This window comes from Archocentrus centrarchus, chromosome 22 (assembly GCF_007364275.1).
Source record: "Archocentrus centrarchus isolate MPI-CPG fArcCen1 chromosome 22, fArcCen1, whole genome shotgun sequence".
Taxonomy (NCBI): Eukaryota; Metazoa; Chordata; class Actinopteri; order Cichliformes; family Cichlidae; genus Archocentrus; species Archocentrus centrarchus.
The window spans coordinates 6,022,754-6,042,060 of record NC_044367.1 but is presented as its reverse complement, the minus strand read 5'-3'; the positions used below and the strand labels follow the sequence as shown (position 1 = coordinate 6,042,060).

The following is a 19,307-nucleotide window of genomic DNA, read 5'->3' as shown; positions in this document are numbered from 1 at the left end:
AGTGTTTTATAGAGCAGTTTGTCAGTCCAGCGGCATTATAAATTGTGTTTAGCAAGCCAAAGCAAAAAAGTGGTGCTCAAAAGAGGAAGGACAAGAAGCAGGATTATCCTCTGCAGCTATAACAGCTTTAACTCTTCTGGGAAGGCTTTCCACAAGGTTCAGGAGTGTTTATGGGAATTTTTGACCATTCTTCCACAAGTGCATTTGTAAGGTCAGAAACTGATGTTGGACGAGAAGGCCTGGTTCACAGTCTCTGCTCTAATTCATCCCAAAGGTTTTCTATCAAGTTTAGGTCAGGACTCAACTTGACTGTGGAGGCCAGTCAAGTTCTTCCAAACCAAACTCACTCATCCATGTCTTTATGGACCTGCTTTGTGCACTGATGTCCAGTCATGTTGGAACAGGAAGGGGTCATCCTCAAACTGTTCCCACAAAGTTGGGAGTGTGAAAATGTCCAAAATGTCTTGGTGTGCTGAAGCATTAAGAGTTCCTTTCACTGGAACTAAGGAGCTGAGCCCAACTTCTGAAAAACAACCTCACACCATAATCCCCCCCTCCACCAAACTTTACACTTGGCACAATGCAGTCAGACAAGTACAGTTCCCCTGGCAACCACCAAACCCAGACTCATCCATCAGATTTCCAGATGGAGAAGCATGATTAGTTACTCCAGAGAACATGGCTCCACTACTCTAGAGTCCAGTGGCAGCGTGCTTTACACCACTGCATCCGTGGATTTGCATTGTGCTTGGTGTTGTAAGGCTTGGATGCAGCTACTCAGCCATGGAAACCCATTCATGAAGCTCTTTATGCACTGTTATTGAGCTAAGATTGTGAAGATTGGAAGTCTGTAGCAAATGACACTGCAGAAAGTTGGTGACATCTGTGAACTATGCACCTCAGCATCTGCTGACCCTGCTCACTTTGTGGCTGAGTTGCTGTCATTCCCAATTGCTTCCACTTTGTTACAATACCACTGTTGACTGTGGAATATTTAGTAGTGAGGAACTTTCACAACCGGCCTTGTTGCTCCTATCACGGTACCACGCTGGAATTCACTGAGCTCCTGAGAGCGAGCCATTCTTTCACAAATGTTGAAGCAGTCTGCATGCCTAGGTGCTTAGTTTATGCACGTGTCCACGGAAGTGATTGGAACACCTGAATTCAGGTGAGCTGGTCCACTGGAAATGATTGTTTAATGAGGAATTCTTTTAATGAGTGGGCTTCTTTGGTATGGTGACCCCATCCAGTCAGTCAGGACCTATGGTTAATGAGCTTCTCTCTTTTGTTCAATGCTTACAGATATTAGAGTTGTCTTCATATCACTTCAGCAAGGCTAAATCTGTTTTGGGCCTGTGGTAGCCTAGTTGAAGAAGATGGTGTGAAATTATACCAGTAGCTTAAATAAATGTGCCCATTCCCATGACCTCTGAGTGCAGCTGCTGTCCATGGTATTAATCAAAAGATGGAATGATGCTATTAACAGTACTGGTTATTGCTATATGATATTATTAGCCTCACAGCATAACAATTCTAAGTACCTCTTTAGTTCCTTATAGAGACTTATTATGAGGGAATTCTTTGGCCTGGATCAAAATCATGCTGTGAAGACATGAAATATGAATAGTATTTCAGAGCTAAAGCATTAAACGCGGGTCTCTCACTAAAATGAAGAATGTAGTACTCACTGTAGTTTGTTGTTAAAGATTCAATGCCTTATTTTTTTAAAGCATCCGCTCCTTGATTTTAATGGCTACAACAAACACTCAAATAAAATGCCAAATAAGGCAAATATGAACCACAAGGTAGCAGGAAGCAATTTCCTAAACAGCTCCAGTCTGCTGAGCAGCCGAGCAGAACAGATATCAGCTGAGGTGAACTGAAGTGTGTTTTATGTGCAGGTGTGTGTAGCAGCAGCGGCGGCAGAGCAGGAATATTTTCAGATGTCACACCCCTACAGTGTTGCCACGGTAATGAAGTCGTTCACAACAGGAAATTTCGCTCCCTGCCAACAGTCTCCTGAGCAGCGCCGATGCGTGCGTGTGTGTCTGTTTGTGTGTGCGTGTATATATGTGTGCGCATGTAAGTGTCTGTTTACCTGCAGGATGGCCACCTCGTTGCGCAGCTGACTCTCCTGTTTGGTGGGGAAGCGGAGTTTGTCGATGATTTTGATGGCAACGTCTCGGCCGGACTTCCTGTGCTTCCCTGTGTGGAATGAAACCCTGCGTCATATAAACACACTCAGCTGCCCTAGAATGCAGAGATAATTATTAAACTGCACCGCAGTAGCTTTAGTTATAATGGAAGAACCTAAATGTGAGAACTTGTTGGTTTTCATGGTTTTAAATACTGTAAATATTATGAGGTTCTGGACTATTGGTTTGAGAAACCAGATGTTATCTTCGCCTGCAGGACGCTGTAACTGGAGCTTTTCATTACCAACATAATCAATATTAAAATATTAGTTGCAGCGATACCAGATACCAGATACAGAATATACTGCATTATGATTGGTTTACTTTTTAGTAGCCTCAAAATGTAATTCCATACCTGTGACATGTGCATCTGCCTGCTGTTCTAAAATGATGGCACCTTTATTTAAGTGTAGGTAAACACAGCAAAAGTTAAGCCTCGGCTAAGGAGCTCTGAGCTTGTGTCAATAGTTTAACAGAAAAACAACCAAAAATTACTTTAATTAATTAATAAACAACACAAATTTTAATATTTTATTGTGTAATTTTTATGTGACATGGGACATCAGTAGGAAGAGGACAGAAGAATTAAATAATGTTAGTAGGCGAAGCTGGTTCCCAGCTGCAGTGGGAGCCAGATAATGAAAGCTGTAGTGATCACTGCTACAGAATCATGTCTGTATTCCACTGCTGCCTGTGGGCCTGGCAGTCACAGACATTCATATAGTCATCTTTCATCTTATCCTTTGCAGACAGCTGTTTCTCAGGATTATTACACTTTTTAAATGATATCATACCCTGCACGTGAAATCCCCAAATTCTTTGCGGTCGATAAACATGATTATTGAACAATTTGCCTGCACATGAGATCACATTCCAGCTTTACTGTAAGACCAAGAATCCTCATCCATGGTGGGATGTTGTTTGCCCCTTTCCAAACTTTTTCTGAAATGTGTTGCTGGCATCAACTTCAAAATGTGCTGATAGTTTTCACAGTTTCAACTATTGTGTTGTTTTTATACTATCTGAACTATATTCAATTACTTATGGGATTGTCCTATGAATCCTATTTCTATTTACATTTCATTTCATCGCTTTTATGAAAATAAAGATGTATTTATTTTATTAATTAAGGAGTAATAACATAACAGAAAATTAAAATGATCCAGTTTCTTGTCACTACTTGCCTAACTGATTTTTTTCCTCTAAATTATTACCATCCTTCCCTCTTTAGTTTTGGAGAGTCTCGTGCAAGAAGTATTAGAAATAGCAGACTCATTTTTTGCTTCTGAAAAAAGAAAACATCCATTATGTGTAATGATAGCATGCCTCAAATGTAGGTTTTACCTCCATACACGATGCCAAACTGTCCTGAGCCAAGAACCTCATCTGGGAAGATTTGATACACTGAGTTGATGTCCTGGAAAATATAACAGCACAGTCTGAGTAGCAATTCATAAATCATTAGATGGGGTCCAAGAATAGGGTCAAATGAAAATGAAATAAAAGACTGAGACCAGTTTAGGAAAGCCTGAACCCCCTGCTGAAAGATGGTGGATGCAGGGTGAAGCTGAAGTTCAGGATGTCCAAATTCATCAGCCCGTGGAGATAAATGAGGTAGTTGCATGGGCATGTCACCCTGGGGATGGTTATGCATTTGGCACTTTTAAGTTTAAGGGTTTATTCTTAGTCTGTACACAAATTGGTAGATTAGGGTTTTTTTCAAATGTATTTTTGTTATGTCTAGTGGTTGTCAACTGATAGCAAGAAAGCTCCTGGTTGGAAGTACCTGGTAGGCCGAAGCCTTCATGCACGTTTTCTCTGCGCATGCTCCGGTTCCCTCTGGGTACTCTGGCTTTCTTCCAAAGACATGCACTAAAGTCAGGTTAATTGGTCATTCTAAATTAGCCATAGGAGTATGTGGTCTCTGTCTGTGTGTCAGGCTGGTGATGGACTGGCGACCTGTCCAGGGTGTACTCTGTCTCTGACCCAAAGGCATCTGAGAAAATGTTTTACCCTAAGTTTGATACGCAGCTAAGAAAATGGACAGATGGATTTTAGTCAAATGTTGGCTAACATACAGAGCCGCTCTCTCTCTGTCATATTATTGGTCTAGGTAGCAGAACAAACACAGCCAGTATGATGTCACCCACTGGTGCTTTTACTGAGGTCCTCTTGTGCTAACATGACAAGTGGCTTTTTGAGGGACACTGTATGCTTAAATGATAATGACTTGTCAATCACAATACAAAATAGGTTCATCCTGAAACATGGTCTGGTTCAGGATCTTTTTGAGTATAATGGGGACCACAACTTACAAAAGAACATTGTGTTATAATAAAAAAGACACCTTGAAACTACTGATTGAGACCATATACTCATTACCCTCAGTATTTCCTGAGGTCATAGAACAAGTTAACTAAACACAAATACAACTGGATTTCTTTCTGAAACCTGGGAGTTGCCCCCCGCCACCTATTCGAAAGACTGCAAGTTGAAAGCACTTCCACACTGGTTTAAGGCCTGCCTCGCTCCACAGGACTTTAAGAAAGTAACTCATGCCTTTGTTAATTTTTGATTACATTACTGCAATCTTTGTACACTGACCTTGATCAATCTTTATTTTGTCACCTGCAGACCATAAAAATGCAGCAGTTCACCTTCTGGCAGGAAAGAAACAGTGTAATCACATCACACTGGTTTCCAGTCCATTTCAGGATCCTGTTTAAAATTGTATTAATTGCTCTTGAGAGTCTCAATGAATTGGTTCCACCTTATATAACAAAACTTTTACAGCTACAAACCGAGATCCAGGCTTAAAATAGAGGTGACAGAGCCTTGTTGGTGGCAACCTCTAATCTTTGGAACAACCTACCCTTCCACGTAAAGTTATCCAGTCACTCAGTGATTGTTAAAAACCTACTTATTCTTTATAGCTCAGCAGGATAGCCTGGCTTTTATTGCACAAGCACAGTTTTGACTATTTCAGTTATTGTCTTGATGATGTTTTATTGATGATAATTGTGTATTTTAGTGTATATTTACTGTTGATTTGGTGATATTTGGGATAACTTGTACAGCACTTTGGTCCACTGAGGTTGTTTTACATGTGCTGTAGAAATAAGCTTTGACTTGACTTACATTTTCAGACACACATATATAACAAACTGTAAAACATTTTCATGCACTCTTGGCTGTAAATCACAGATTTTCTCAGGTTTAAAGCTGATCAGAACTGCAAGTTTATGTAATTAAAGTTTCAGGTCACGGTTCAGTTCTTTGGGTGGAAAACTGCACTAGAAGAAGGCAAGGCAGACAGAAAGTGGGTTCAACAAAAAAGTGAATGCATCAATTCATCACCTGGCAGAGGAGATTTCAGGAAGGATTTTTTGGTACAGAGAGCCTACTGTGCACCTCTCTCAGTGTAACTATACAACGTCAGTGATCTGCCACAGCTTTGACACCAAAGCTGCAAAATATTTTCTCCTTCATTTGTCTGTAATTACGTCTCCTTTTTCTCCCCTGTTAGCTGACAGCCTAATATCACACCTCAAGCAAAGAGGACAGAAATACAATATTATAAACTTCCTCCCCCTTCCCTGAGCTCACTGCCTAATTACCATCGTCACCATGGAAACCGTTTGGCTGAGTGAGTAATCACAGTAATCTCCATTTGAGGTGTTTGAAGACGTGCTCACCTTGGAGACGGCGAGGTGCACGTCTGCATAGAAATGGGACTTGATGTTCTCTGCAGTTGCATTTACATGCAATGCGATGAATAGGAAAATGAATAGAATTTGTCGATATTTGAGCTTGAGCTAAATCTTTTTGATGTAAATGTGCAGTGTTTCAGGCACAGTGACATGCTCTGGGAATCTCTGAGACATGATCCAGGAGTCTTCAAACGCAAATTAAAATGAAAGTGACAAAAAAAGCAGAAAAAGAACTGGATGGAGGTGATTTGAATAGAAACAGGATGTTGTTGTGTCTGTCAGAGGATGAAGATGGGGATTCTGCTTTGGGGTATACAACATGTCCTGATCCAAACTGAAGCCAATCTGTAGTTTCATGAAAGAAAGCAAGACACTGATGTAACATCTAATCCAGGTTTGGGTCATATGGAGGTATGTATACCAACAAATCTCCAATATCAACACATGTCCAGGGAAACACACTGTATGACTCAACCTGCTGAGTGAAATTATGCATCTTGAAACAATACAATGTGCTGTTGTTATCTCAACTGAACTTTAAAAAAGTTTGATGGATCTGCTCCAGATTTCTCCTTCTGAGCAGATAATAAATATTTGTTATCATGACCGCCCACTAATAAGTCACTGATTTTGAAAGAGAGCAAAATCAAGTCTGCCAAAGCACTCTGAATGGCACAGGGACTCTGAATTGAAAATGTGCTTAACTCAAAATAAAATTTTGCGTGCTCCAGGCTTTTTGTGGGAGGCATGCTAATGTGTAGCATCCATAGACTATAAAACAAAGGTGTTGTTTCTGGGTTTGAAAAGCGAAGCTAGTGCAGAAGTGCCTTAAACTTGCAATGTTTTAATAGCCAGCAGTGAGCGAATGCTCTGGTTGCAAAAACACTTGAATAATAATAATAACACTTGTAAAAATGGCCCTTGGTTCAATAAAGACTTTCTTGATGACTTTATGTGCTCATCTGTAGTTTCATGCCAGTTTGAAGAAAACAGCAAGTACATTTTGTAAATTATGATCAATATTGAAGTCAGAAAAGAGAATTGTCGAGGGTACGCTCATTTGTTAACGACTTGACAATCGCAAGTCGTTAACCAATGACCATGCAGCATCCTCAGTTCACAGTCAGTTTCAAAACACCATAGTGAAAATGCTCAGGACAAGGCTTTTAATAACAGGACTTCACTAACCAGTGGATGACGTGGTAATAGATGTGCATGTCATTAGTTTTAGAGGCTCTTGGTACCTTGATGTTACGGCAGTTTATCTCCGTGTGTCTCAGAGAAATTTCATGACATTCCAACAAACAGTTTCAAGACACTTTATGAAAAACTAAACCTTAATCAACATCACAAAGGTTCTACAGAAAAAAAAAACATAGGATCAACAAATCCAGGACTCACCATCTGGGGACCATAAATTTCTTAATCAACTTGGTGAAAGTTTATGTAGTAGTTGTTGGTATATTTCAGTGAATATATAAATTAATCTTTAAATGCAGATGCTTAAAAAAATCCTGCAGGATGCATCATCTGAGGACCCTGAATGTCTGAATCAAATTTCAGGATAATTCAATGTGGCTCAAAGTAGTGGATAAATCAAACCTGTCTGTTCAAAATCCATCCATCCATCCATCCATCCATCCATCCATCCATCCATCCATCCATCCATCCATCCATCCATCCATCCATCCATCCATCCATCCATCCATCCATCCATCCATCCATCCATCCATCCATCAATCCATCCATCCATCCTTTAGATTTTCTGCAAGAAGAATGATAAATGGACTGGTTCTTATCTGGCGCTTTTCTACTGTACTTGAGCACTCAAAACACTATTTCTGCATCTAAGTGCTTTCCATCCAACATTGACACACACATTCACACTCCAATGAATACATTGGAGAGCAACTTGAGGTTCAGTATCTGGCCTAAGGATTCGTGGCCATCCAGGCTGGAGCAGCCAAGGATCAAACCACCAACCTTCTGATTAGTATATGACCTGCTCTACCTCCTGAGCTATGGCTACCCCAGAAGAAGAAGAAGCTACGTTCAGCTGCTGCCTTGTCACACGACAGCTCAGCATGTTTGATTTGGCAGAGTTATCCACCACATACCCTTCCTGACACATTTCCAAAGGGTATTTGGGTCGCTGGCTGGAATCAAACCAGCAACTTACCAAACAAATGTGTTAACCACTACACTGCGGAGCCAAAAGACTTTCTGCAAGAACGTTCCAAAAAATTTGTGTGTGTTTGCAATTTTTCTCTTACCACATTCTCCTGGATCTGGCAGTTTGAGACAGAAATACTGACTGAAACTTCCTCTGTTGATGAGAGACACAACCAAGATAACAATAATAATAATAATAATAATAATAATAATAATAATAATAATAATAATAATAATAATAATAATTATAAAAACAGCAAAAAGTGAATTAGGATCAAAGAAATCTGTAACACAGTCTTTTAATTCTACTGAGAAGTTATTTATTTGTTGATTTTTATCATCATCAGGACAGATTTAAGCAGACCCACATCTGTCTGTGGAGCAGAGATAATAAAAGCACGGCAAATGAATTTAGTAGTTTGTTTCCCACAGCATCTGTAAAAAGATACCAACTTGTTTATTCTAACTGATAAATTCAAACCAGCTAGAGATCCGCAAGTTGAGACACATTTCTTTAGTCATAAAAGGTACTACGACCACACTGAAGCGTTAGTCATGATCAGTTTGACGTCAGTGAAGGCCTAAAATATCTCTGATGGGTTCTGTGTGGGTGTTGTTGGCCCTGAATGGATCTGAGAGTCTGCAGGAGAATTCAGTAACAACATGGACACATAATACCTGAGCTGAAAGAAAACAGACATTTGAAATTGTGACTTATTTATTCTAAATTGTTTCTGGCTGTGAAAACTGTTCTTGCCTTTTATTAATGTTGGGAGAAAGGAAGAATAGTAAGAGTGAACGTAAGCTGTGATTACAGCTTCACTGGATTAAGTAAATAAACTGATTAATCAGTTAAGATGCTAAATGTTTGCAATGAAGTGTAACCATAACTGAGACTAAATGAAATGATACTGTTCTCCAAATAGAGGAAAACTAACATTTATTTTAACTCGCATTAGTTATCTTGTGAAAAAAATATATTAAAGAAAACTACCTAATACATGTAATATTAACATGCTGTTACACTTACTGTGTCCACTGCGGTGGGAACTGTGGCAAATTCCTGTAGAGACAGCTGGCATCAGCGCGTGCTGGATGGCCATTTCCCACATTCGAGCCACATCCTGCCCAACACCGCTGACCTGAAACCACAACACTGGTAATCACAGAGGAAGACTTTAAGGAAATTCTTGGAGCCTTGTTGTCCACATGAATGGGATTTCTCAGACAAGATGAAGCTGAAGTATTACTGCTGTGGCTGCAATAACCATCCTTGCTTTTGTTTTGATTTTATAAATCTGAGTTATATGGATTTTTCAATGCAGAGTTGAAAAGCTGAAAAAGGATTGTTTGGAGCAGTCTGAGCCTTGGCTCATAGGTGTTAATAGTACATACTGTACTCTGACCACTACATTTTTACAGAAATATCTTGACTTTCTACTCCCTACATTTTCATAGCAAATCCGCGTAATTATTTCACATCCCTGAGCACCTTCCCAGTGATTTGAACCGAAATGGAAAGAACAATAACATATAAATGACAACAGGGCATCAGCAGGGCTTATTGAACATGAAGAGATGAAAAAACAAAAAAGAACATATAATTTATGCATCACTGAAGGCGCTATACTGAGGGGTTAAAGTGGCCTGGAATACATTTATGGTACATATGACGATAAGTTGTGGTGACAGTATTTCAGCATTTGGCTAGCATTTATAACAGCGCCACAAATATCAGCAAAGACACAAACTGTTCCCATGCAGTTTGTCACACAGTTCAACTAAATGTGATTCAGTTAAATTTTATTTACATAGTACCAAATCACAACAGTCACCTCAAGGTGCTTTTCATTGTAAGGTAAAGACTCTACAATAATTACAGAAAACCCAGCAGTCAAAAGTGTGTCTGATAGCTAAAAGTACAGCTGCTTTATGACTTAGGGAAAGAAAAGAATGTGAGATAACTTCGCTCAGAGATGGAGAAAGACAGAACAGGAGAGGAGGAAGAGATTATTTTTAAAGGTAAAGACTGCTTAGTGTGGGGCGCCAGGGTGGCTCAGTGGGGTGCAGGCGGCCCGGGTTTGACCTGTGGCCCTTTCCTGCATGTGTCCCATATATCTCTCTCTCTTCACTGTGTACTATCTAAAAAGGCCAAAAAATATCCATCCATCCATTCTCTTCCACTTATCCTGTTCAGGGTCATGGGGGTGGAGCCTATCCCGGTCATAGGGCGAAAGGCAGGGTACACCCTGTACAGGTCACCAGCCTGTCACAGGGTTACCAAAAAATTATCCTTAAAAAAAGGACTGCTCAGTGACATTTAATCATTAGCTATTATTAATCTCTGTCTCTCTTCTACAGCGTGTCTTTTGTCCTGTCTCTCTCCCCTCAGCCCCAACCAGTTGCGCCAGATGACTGCCCCTCCCTGAGCCTGGTTCTGCTGGAGGTTTCTTCCTGTTAAAAGGGAGTTTTTCCTTCCCACTGTCACCAAATGCTTGCTCATAGGGGGTCATTTTTAGTGTTGGGTTTTCTCTGTAATTATTTTAGGGTCTTTACCTACAATATAAAGCACCTTGAGGTGCACGTTTGTTGTGATTTGGCGCTATATACAGTGGCTTGCAAAAGTATTCATACCCCTTGAACTTTTCCATATTTTGTCACATTACAACCACAAACATAAATATATTTCACTGGAATTTAATGTGAAAGACCAACACAAAGTGGTATACAATTGTGAAGTGGAAAGAAAATTATACATGATTCAAAACATTTTTTACAAATAAAAAACTGAAAAGTGCGGTGTGCAAAAGTATTGAGCCCCCCTGAGTCAATACTCTGTGGAACCACCTTTTGCTGCAATTACAGCTGCAAGTCTTTTAGGGTATGTCTCCACCAGCTTTGCACATCTAGTGACTGAAATTTTTGCCCATTCTTCTTTGCAAAACAGCTCAAGCTCAGTCAGATTAGATGGAGAGCGTTTGTGAACAGCAGTTTTCAGATCTTGCCACAAATTCTTGATTGGGTTTAGGTCTGGACTTTGACTGAGCCGTTCTAACACGTTTTGTTTTAAACCATTCCATTGTAGCCCTGGCTTTATGTTTAAGGTCGTTGTCCTGCTGGAATTTGAACCTCCGCCCCAGTCTCAAGTCTTTCGCAGACTCCAACAGGTTTTCTTCCTGTATTTGGCTCCATCCATCTTCCCATCAACTCTGACCAGCTTCCCTGTCCCTGCTGAAGAGAAGCAGCCCCAGAGCATGATGCTGTCACCACCATATTTGACAGTGTGGATGGTGTGTTCAGAGTGATGTGCAGTGTTAATTCCCCACCACACACAGCATTTTGCATTTTGGCCAAAAAGTTCAATTTTGGTCTCATCTGACCAAAGCACCTTGTTCCACATGTTTGCTGTGTCCCCAACATGGCTTCTGGCAAACTGCAAACGGGACTTTGATGGTTTTCTTTTAACAATGGCTTTTTCTTGCCACTCTTCCATAAAGACCACATTTGTGCAGTGCACGACTAATAGTTGTCCTGTGGACAGATTCCACTACCTGAGCTGTGGATCTCTGCATTTCGTCCAGAGTCACCATGGACCGCTTGACTGCATCTCTGATCAGTGCTCTCCTTGTTCGGCCTGTAAGTTTAGGTGGACGGCCTTGTCTTTGTAGGTTTACAGTTGTGCCATACTCTTTCCATTTCCGGATGATGGATTGAACAGTGCTCTGTGAGATGTTCAAAGCGTGGGAAATCTTTTTATAGCCTAAGCCTGCTTTAAACTTCTCCACAACCTTATTCCTGACCTGTCTGCTGTGTTCTTTAGACTTCATGATGCTGTTTACTCCCCAATATTCTCTTAACCAACCTCTGAGGCCGTCACGGAGCAGCTGTATTTGTACTGAGATTAGATTACACACAGGTGGACTCTTTTTAGTCATTAGCAGTCATCAGGCAACTTCTGAATGCAGTTGTTGCACTCAGAGAAAAGGGGGCTGAATACTTTTGCACACCGCACTTTTCAGTTTTTTATTTGTAAAAAATGTTTTGAATCATGTATAATTTTCTTTCCACGTCACAATTGTATACCACTTTGTGTTGGTCTTTCACATTAAATTCCAGTGAAATATATTTATGGTTGTAATGTGACAAAATATGGAAAACTTCAAGGGGTATGAATACTTTTGCAAGCCACTGTATATATGAATTGAATTGAATTTGATAAACTTGAAATTTGAATCTTACATGCAATGACCTCATTCATTTTAGAGTTTTTTTCAAATCAGATATTGGATTTGTACATGATGTGAAGCTATGTTTTTTATATTGTGAAATGTCTTGCAAAACAAATTGAAGTATACTAATTTTGTGTTATTCAAAGGTTGCAGGAAAATACTACGCAGTTTAGTGTATGCTAAACAGGTTAGCTTGCAGTACTGTGATGAAGTTTACTGTAATAACAGTAATTACTGCAGAGTGGCGGTGGTGTTCATGGTCAGTGTTATGTTACATTAAAAGTCGCAGACATGAATTTGAATATAAGCTAAATTCACTCAGTGAATTCCACATTTATACTAGCTTTATATTGTTTAGGGAAGGAGCAGTATCACGCTGATTACAGCCTGTACACAAAGAAAAGCTACTGGAGCTCACAATAGAAATGATTGTGATTTGTTTGTGAGCGTTTCTTTTCCCCACGCCACACCAATACAACGGATCAAGTTTCCCATGCACTCCGAATCCCACTTTAACCCCTGACTGTACTAATTTTTCTGTTTAGATGTAGAGACAAAGTCACCCGTCTACAATGTAGGCAGCTGCACATACAGTAGATCTAATTTTTTTTATTACCCTTTGTTTTTCTCATCTTGTGCTCTACATAACAAATGTTCACGTTGAATCAATTCTTTGAAATTTAGCTTAAAAATTTTGAATTCCTGTGTATTAATATTGATTATATTACATTAATTAATGTAATATAGGCACGGTTCACTTTCCTCTGAACAAAATAGAAAAACAGAAGAACAGAAATTCCTTCCTTTTTACTTTCTTTGAGTTTTTTAGTTTTATACTTTGAGTACATTTCAGAAGCTAAACTTTATCACTTTTACTCGAGTAAAGAAGTTGTATCAGTACTTCAGCTTTTACAAGAGTATTTCTTAACACAAGTATCTGTACTTCTGCTTAAGTGAAGAATGTTTGTACTTTTGCCACCTCTGATCTACCTAAGTTAAGGCTTTGTTCAAAAACATTTCTTCTTAATGTAGCAAAATGATGCTAATCTCACTATGAGTTTAGATAAGCTATCGTACATCATATCAGATAAAAACTTGATCTCACCAGAATGCTGCTGCCTGTCACAGATGATTCGGGTCTCTGCAGGTTCTCCCCAACGTAATAAACCAGTGATGCTGTCGCGATCTCAAAGCAGTGAGGATTGGCTCCATCGTGAAGCAGAGAGAAATTCTGAGCAGGCTCCAGAGACAAGATTTCAGACAGAGGGATTTCCTGCAGAGAGGATGAAGTAAAGGGATCTTGGTGAAATACAGTTCACAGTATCAGCACAGGTACACTGTAGATTATGTATTTCCTGAATCTGTGGGGGGAGTGGGGGTGGGGGGGGTGGGGGGGGGGGTGGGGGGTTGTATTGCAAGTAATTTTTTACATTCTCAGCTCTGATTGGAGAGATGCTTTCTCTCCATCATCCATACCATTAAGACTGTCGCTTTCTTTTATGTCTTTTAATATAATTAAATCTCTGAGTTTGGGATGGATATCTGGATTAACCTGCTCAGCACAACCCAAGTCCTACAGAGACTAGAATACACCCTGGGATAATAAGATATACACAGTTTTCTCCTGCTATACAAAGTCCAGAATGATTAGGCCACATCATATCTTAAAGACCTCACAGTACATGTACCAATAGAGCACTTTGCTCTCAGACTGCAGTTTCCTAAAGTAGAATGGGAAAATCAGGCCCCTCTCCTGTAGAACCAGCAGACTTAAGATTTGGCCTAAAACATTATCTTTGTATAAAGGTGATAGATAAGGTGGGATCAGTTCTTTACTATTGTAAGGTCTTTACATTATGAGACAGAGATAAGTATTATGGTGCACTGGAGCTATAGAAATAAAATGGAATTGTATTGAATTAGAAAGACTCCTGTCTGAAATGTGTAAACTCCCTCTATCATCAAGTATCAGATTAAAGTATCTTTTAAAGGCAGGCATACAGTACCTGCAGTGATGACTTACTGTAAAAGAAACTGCTGAAAGGTGGTGGTCTTACCTTGTAGTATTTACTTCCTGTGTCATTCTGAAACAGCGTAATGCATTTACTGTCCAGCCTCCAGTAATGTCTTTTCCTCTGAAACATTGCAAAGGAGAAGAAGAAGAAAAAATTATGGGAATAACACATGGGAAAGAAAGAGAAATTAAGGAGCAAAGACACGTGTTCAGAGATGGAAAACACTGGAGGAAGGAAAAGAGAACGAGTATGAAGCTAATAAACAGTGATAGCCTGTAAATTCCTCTCAACTTGTTTTAACTGTCACACAGCTGAAAGTTTCAGTAGTAACACATCTTCAGACCACAAGTGGCCGTTTTCTCAGAAATAATAAATAATAATTTGAGTTTAGCGTTTAAATTTTGTTTTCGATTACATAAAGACTGTCTTTAGTGTTTAGGCTTCTTTTCATTTAAATCTGCATTATAAAGCAGCTAGTTTTACTTGCAGAAAATGTCAAAGAAATAGTGAGAAATAATAAGTGTGCTGCACTTTAAACACATTCTTAATAAAAGCAAGACCAAAGTATTTGAAGTGTATGTGTAGTTTATAATAATGTGCCAAACAAAGTTGGCAGCAGCACTTTGATTACAGCAGTGAAATAAGTGCAGTGATGTCAGTGACAGCAGGTCAGCCGAGTCCAGCGCGCTCTAACCTCTTTCTGACTCCTGATCCAACAACATCACACATGCATACTTTGCTTGTTCTTGAATTGTGAGAGTAAACTGTGGTGTTCCACATGGTTCAGCTCCTTTTTTTAAAAAAATTATGAATCTAAATTGTACCTTGTTTGAATAATTAGGAAGAATTTAACAACTACATTAATCCTTCCCAGGGTGCTGATTGACTAATTACAGGGGTTACATTTTAACTGAGAAGCCACTGATTCATGTCATAAAGACATGAATCAGTGAACTTAAAGGAGTAGATGGCAAAATGGAGACTGAGGCAAAGTGTGATAACTTTAAGAAAAAACATGAACAAACTATATTTCTGGTAATTTATATGGACTCCCATCATTATAAAAGGGAAGTAATGAAATATGTCAAAATAGAAAACAACACATTGTAGTTTAACCAGCGGGCAGCTTACACTGTGGAGGTATTTCATTACCTTCCAGCAGCTCCCTGAGGGCTCTACCTGTTTGCTTTATGGAAAACAACACCCACTACACAAATGTATGGAGGTACACAGACAGGCACACACATAAAAAGAGATGTACCAGAGTGTCCTTGCTGGTGAAGTGGACCATCCAGCCCTCTTTCATCACATTGCTGCTCTTTCTCTTTGTGTGTTTGACAGACTGGACGACTCGCATCAAAGGAATGTTGTTACTGGTGGAGGGGCTGCAAGGGGCGGGACAAAGCACAGCCTCAGGCACTTGTCTCAGTACTCTGTAATCTTCTTTGTGTGTAATTGTTATGTGAGTACCTGATGGCACGGTTGGACTCATCCAGGTCGGGGTCGTGCATGTCACAGAGATCGCCGGACCCTACCTCCAGCATCAGACCACCATCTGATGTCAGCACTTCATCCATGTCATCCAGCAGGCTGCCCCTTCTGTCAATGTCATGGTCATCAAGGCAACCCTCCACCATGAGGGCATCTGACTCTGCCCCTGGGCTCAGGAGCTCTATGCAACCACAAAAAAAAAAAAAAAACTTTGTTTTTGTTCCTGTAATTCTGAATGAAAAAAGTGGACTGTACTTTTTTTTGGTAAAGATGAACAACATGGCATATACAGTGCTATGAAAAAGTATTCTCCCCTTCCTGAATTCTTACTTTTTGCATATTTGTAACATTTAAATGATTCAGATACTCAAACAGATTTTTATATCAGATAAAGGCAATGCAGTACTTAAATGATGATTTCATTTATTAACGGAATAAAGCTATTAAACCTTGCCTGACCCTATATGAAAACATAAATCTGGTTGTGCCATGCTTGGCAGGAAGAACTGCGATTAAGCGTTTGTGATAACTGGCAATGAGTCTTTCACATCCCTCTGGAAGAATTTTGGCCGACTCTTCCTTGCATAATCATTTTAATTCAGCCACACTTGATGGTTTTTCGGAATGAGCGACCTGTTTAAGGTCATGCCAAAGCATCTTAATTGAATTTACTACATCTGGACTTTGACTAGGCCACTCCAGAACCTTATTTTTATTTTTTTTGCAATTCAGAGATGGACCTGCTGGTGTGTTTTGAATCATTGTTCTGCTGCATAACACAAGTGAGGTTTAGCTTCAGGGCACAAACTGATCAGGACATCAGGATTTTCTAGTAGAGGGCAGAATTCATGGTTCCACCGATTCCAGGATGTTGTCTAGGTCCTGAAACAGCAAAGCAGCCCCAGGCCATCACACTACCACCACCATGCTCCACTGTTGGTATGATGTTCTTTGTATGAAATGCTGCTTTAGTTTTATGCCAAATTTAGTGGAACACAAAAAATCCAAAAAAATCAACTTTTGTCTTTCCAGTCCACTGAAGGCTTTCCCAAAAATCTTAGGGATCATCAAGATGTTTTCTGGCAAATATGAGGCAAGTTTTTGTCTGCTTTTTGGCCAGCAGTGGCTAGACAATAGTGTAGATAGGAAGAAAAATGGTGTAGGTGTCATCTTGAAGAGTAAGTGAATAGTGTTGTGGAGGTGAAGACAATGTCAGTCAGGACCATGAGTTTGAAACTAGAAATGTGATGCTGAATGCTGTCAGTGAATTTGCCCCAGAGGTTGGACGTGAGAAGAGAAAGAGGAATTCTGGAGTAAATTGGATGAAGTGGCAACTGGAGCAGACTTCAGTGGACATGTTGGCAATGGGGTGGTGATGAGATGTTGGGTAGGTGTGGTGGAAAGAAATCATTGCTAAAGAGGCTGGCTGTTCACAGAGCTCTGTGTCCAAGCACATTAATAGAGAGGCAAAGGGAAGACAAAGATGTGGTAGAAAAAAGTGTACAAGCAATAGGGAGAATGGCATTCTGGAGAGGATTGTGAAACAAAACCCATTCAAAAATGTGGGGGAGATTCACAAAGAGTGGACTGCAGCTGGAGTCAGTGCTTCAAGAACCACCACACACAGACGTATGCAGACGTGGGTTTCAGCTGTCGCAGTCCTCGTGTCAAGCCACTCTTGAACAAGAGACAGCGTTAGAAGCGTCTTGTCTGGGCTAAAGACAAAAAGGACTGGACTGCTGCTGAGTGCTCCAAAGTTATGTTCTCTGATCAAAGTCAAGTTTGCATTTCCTTTGGAAATCAAGGTCCCAGAGTCTGGAGGAAGAGAGGAGAGGCACAGAATCCACGTTGGCTGAGGTCCAGAGTAAAGTTTCCACAGTCAGTGATGGTTTGGGGAGCCATGTCATCTGCTGGTGTTGGTCCACCTTGTTTTCTGAGGTCCAAGGTCAACGCAGCCGTCTACCAGGAAGTTTTAGAGCACTTCATGCTTCCTGCTGCTGACCAACTTTATGGAGATGCAGATTTCATTTTCTAACAGGACTTGGCACCTGCACACAGTGCCAAAGCTCCCAGTACCTGCTTTAAGGACCATGGTATCCCTGTTCTTAATTGGCCAGCAAACTCACCTGACCTTAACTCCATAGAAAATCTATGGGCTATTGTGAAGAGGAAGATGTGATTATGCCAGACCCAACAATTCAGAAGAGCTGAAAGCCACTATCAGAGCAACCTGGGCTTTCATAACACCTGAGCAGTGCCACAGACTGATCGACTCCATGCCACGCTGCAATGCTGCAGTAATCCAGGCAAAAGGAGCCCCAACTAAGTATTGAGTGCTGTACATGTTCATACTTTTCAGTTGGAAATTTCTAAAAATCCCTTTTTTGTATTGGTATTCTAATTTTCTGAGATGAATCTGGGGTTTTCATTAGTTGTCAGTTATAATTATCAAAATTAAAAGAAATAAACATTTGAAATATATCAGTCTGTGTGTAATGAATGAATATAATATAGAAGTTTCACTTTTTGAATGGCATTACTGATTACTGATCCTAATTTTATGACCAGCACCTGTATACTATATGGATCTGAAGGAGAAGGGAGACTGCAAGATGGTGTGTCAGGGGAGAATGTAGTTAGTCAGCATCAGATGGTAGTCTGTAGGATGACTTTGGACATCAAACAGAGGAAGTGAGTGAAAGCAGAAACAAGGATTAAATGGTGGAAGATGAAGAACGAATATGACACAGAGTTCAGTAAGGATTTCAAACAGGCTCTGGGTGGTAGGGAAGAGTTGCCAGATGACTGAGAAAGTACAGTGGTGGTGGTAAGTGGTGAAGGAAACTACCAAGAAGGTGTTTGGTGTATCCTCTGGACAGATCCCGCTCTTGTTTGCGATGGTGATGACAGGTTGACAGATGAAGTTAGGTGGGAGTCTCCATGGACTATAATGTTTGCAGATGGCATTGTGACCTGTAGCAAGAGTAGGAAGCAAGTGGAAGAGAGCTTGGAGAGGTGGAGGTATGCTTTGGATAGAAGAGGAATGAAAGCAGTAGAAGTAAGACAAAATACATGTGTGTGAACGAGAGGGGGACAGGTGTTACAGTGAAGCTGCAAGGAACAGAGGGAGTGAAGGTACAATTAAAATACCTGGGGTCAACCATCCAAAGCAGGGGACAGTGCAGAAGAGAGATGAAGAAGAGAGTCCCTACAGGATGGAGTGGGTGGAGGTGAATTACTTTTTCACATAGGGCCAGGTAGGTTTTGGATTGCAGTTTTTTCATTAATAAATGAAATTACAATTTAATTTATTATAATTTTGTATTTGCTTGGGTTAACTTTGTCTAATCCGAAAATGTATTTGCTCTGAAGCATGTCTGACAAAAAAGCTAAAAAAAAAAAATGAAATCAGGAAAAGGACTAATATTTTTTCACAGTATTCTACATTATTTCCAAATATGGATCATGGCATTTTAATTTCTTCTTGGGTTTATT

General features: G+C 40.1%; 1 protein-coding gene across 1 annotated transcript in view; it reads right to left on the bottom strand.

Annotated features, from left to right (window-relative positions):
- The window catches only part of prkd1 (protein kinase D1), a 61,897-nt gene that overhangs the window by 11,793 nt on the left and 30,797 nt on the right, over positions 1–19,307 (bottom strand). Inside the window, exons 8-15 of the mRNA XM_030718949.1 lie at positions 15,792–15,993; positions 15,583–15,706; positions 14,364–14,441; positions 13,412–13,579; positions 9,108–9,219; positions 8,179–8,231; positions 3,540–3,612; positions 2,099–2,205 (exon numbers count right to left, since the gene is read on the bottom strand). Of these exons, the coding sequence (XP_030574809.1) occupies positions 2,099–2,205; positions 3,540–3,612; positions 8,179–8,231; positions 9,108–9,219; positions 13,412–13,579; positions 14,364–14,441; positions 15,583–15,706; positions 15,792–15,993 (917 nt within the window). The remainder of the gene's footprint in view (positions 1–2,098; positions 2,206–3,539; positions 3,613–8,178; positions 8,232–9,107; positions 9,220–13,411; positions 13,580–14,363; positions 14,442–15,582; positions 15,707–15,791; positions 15,994–19,307) is intronic.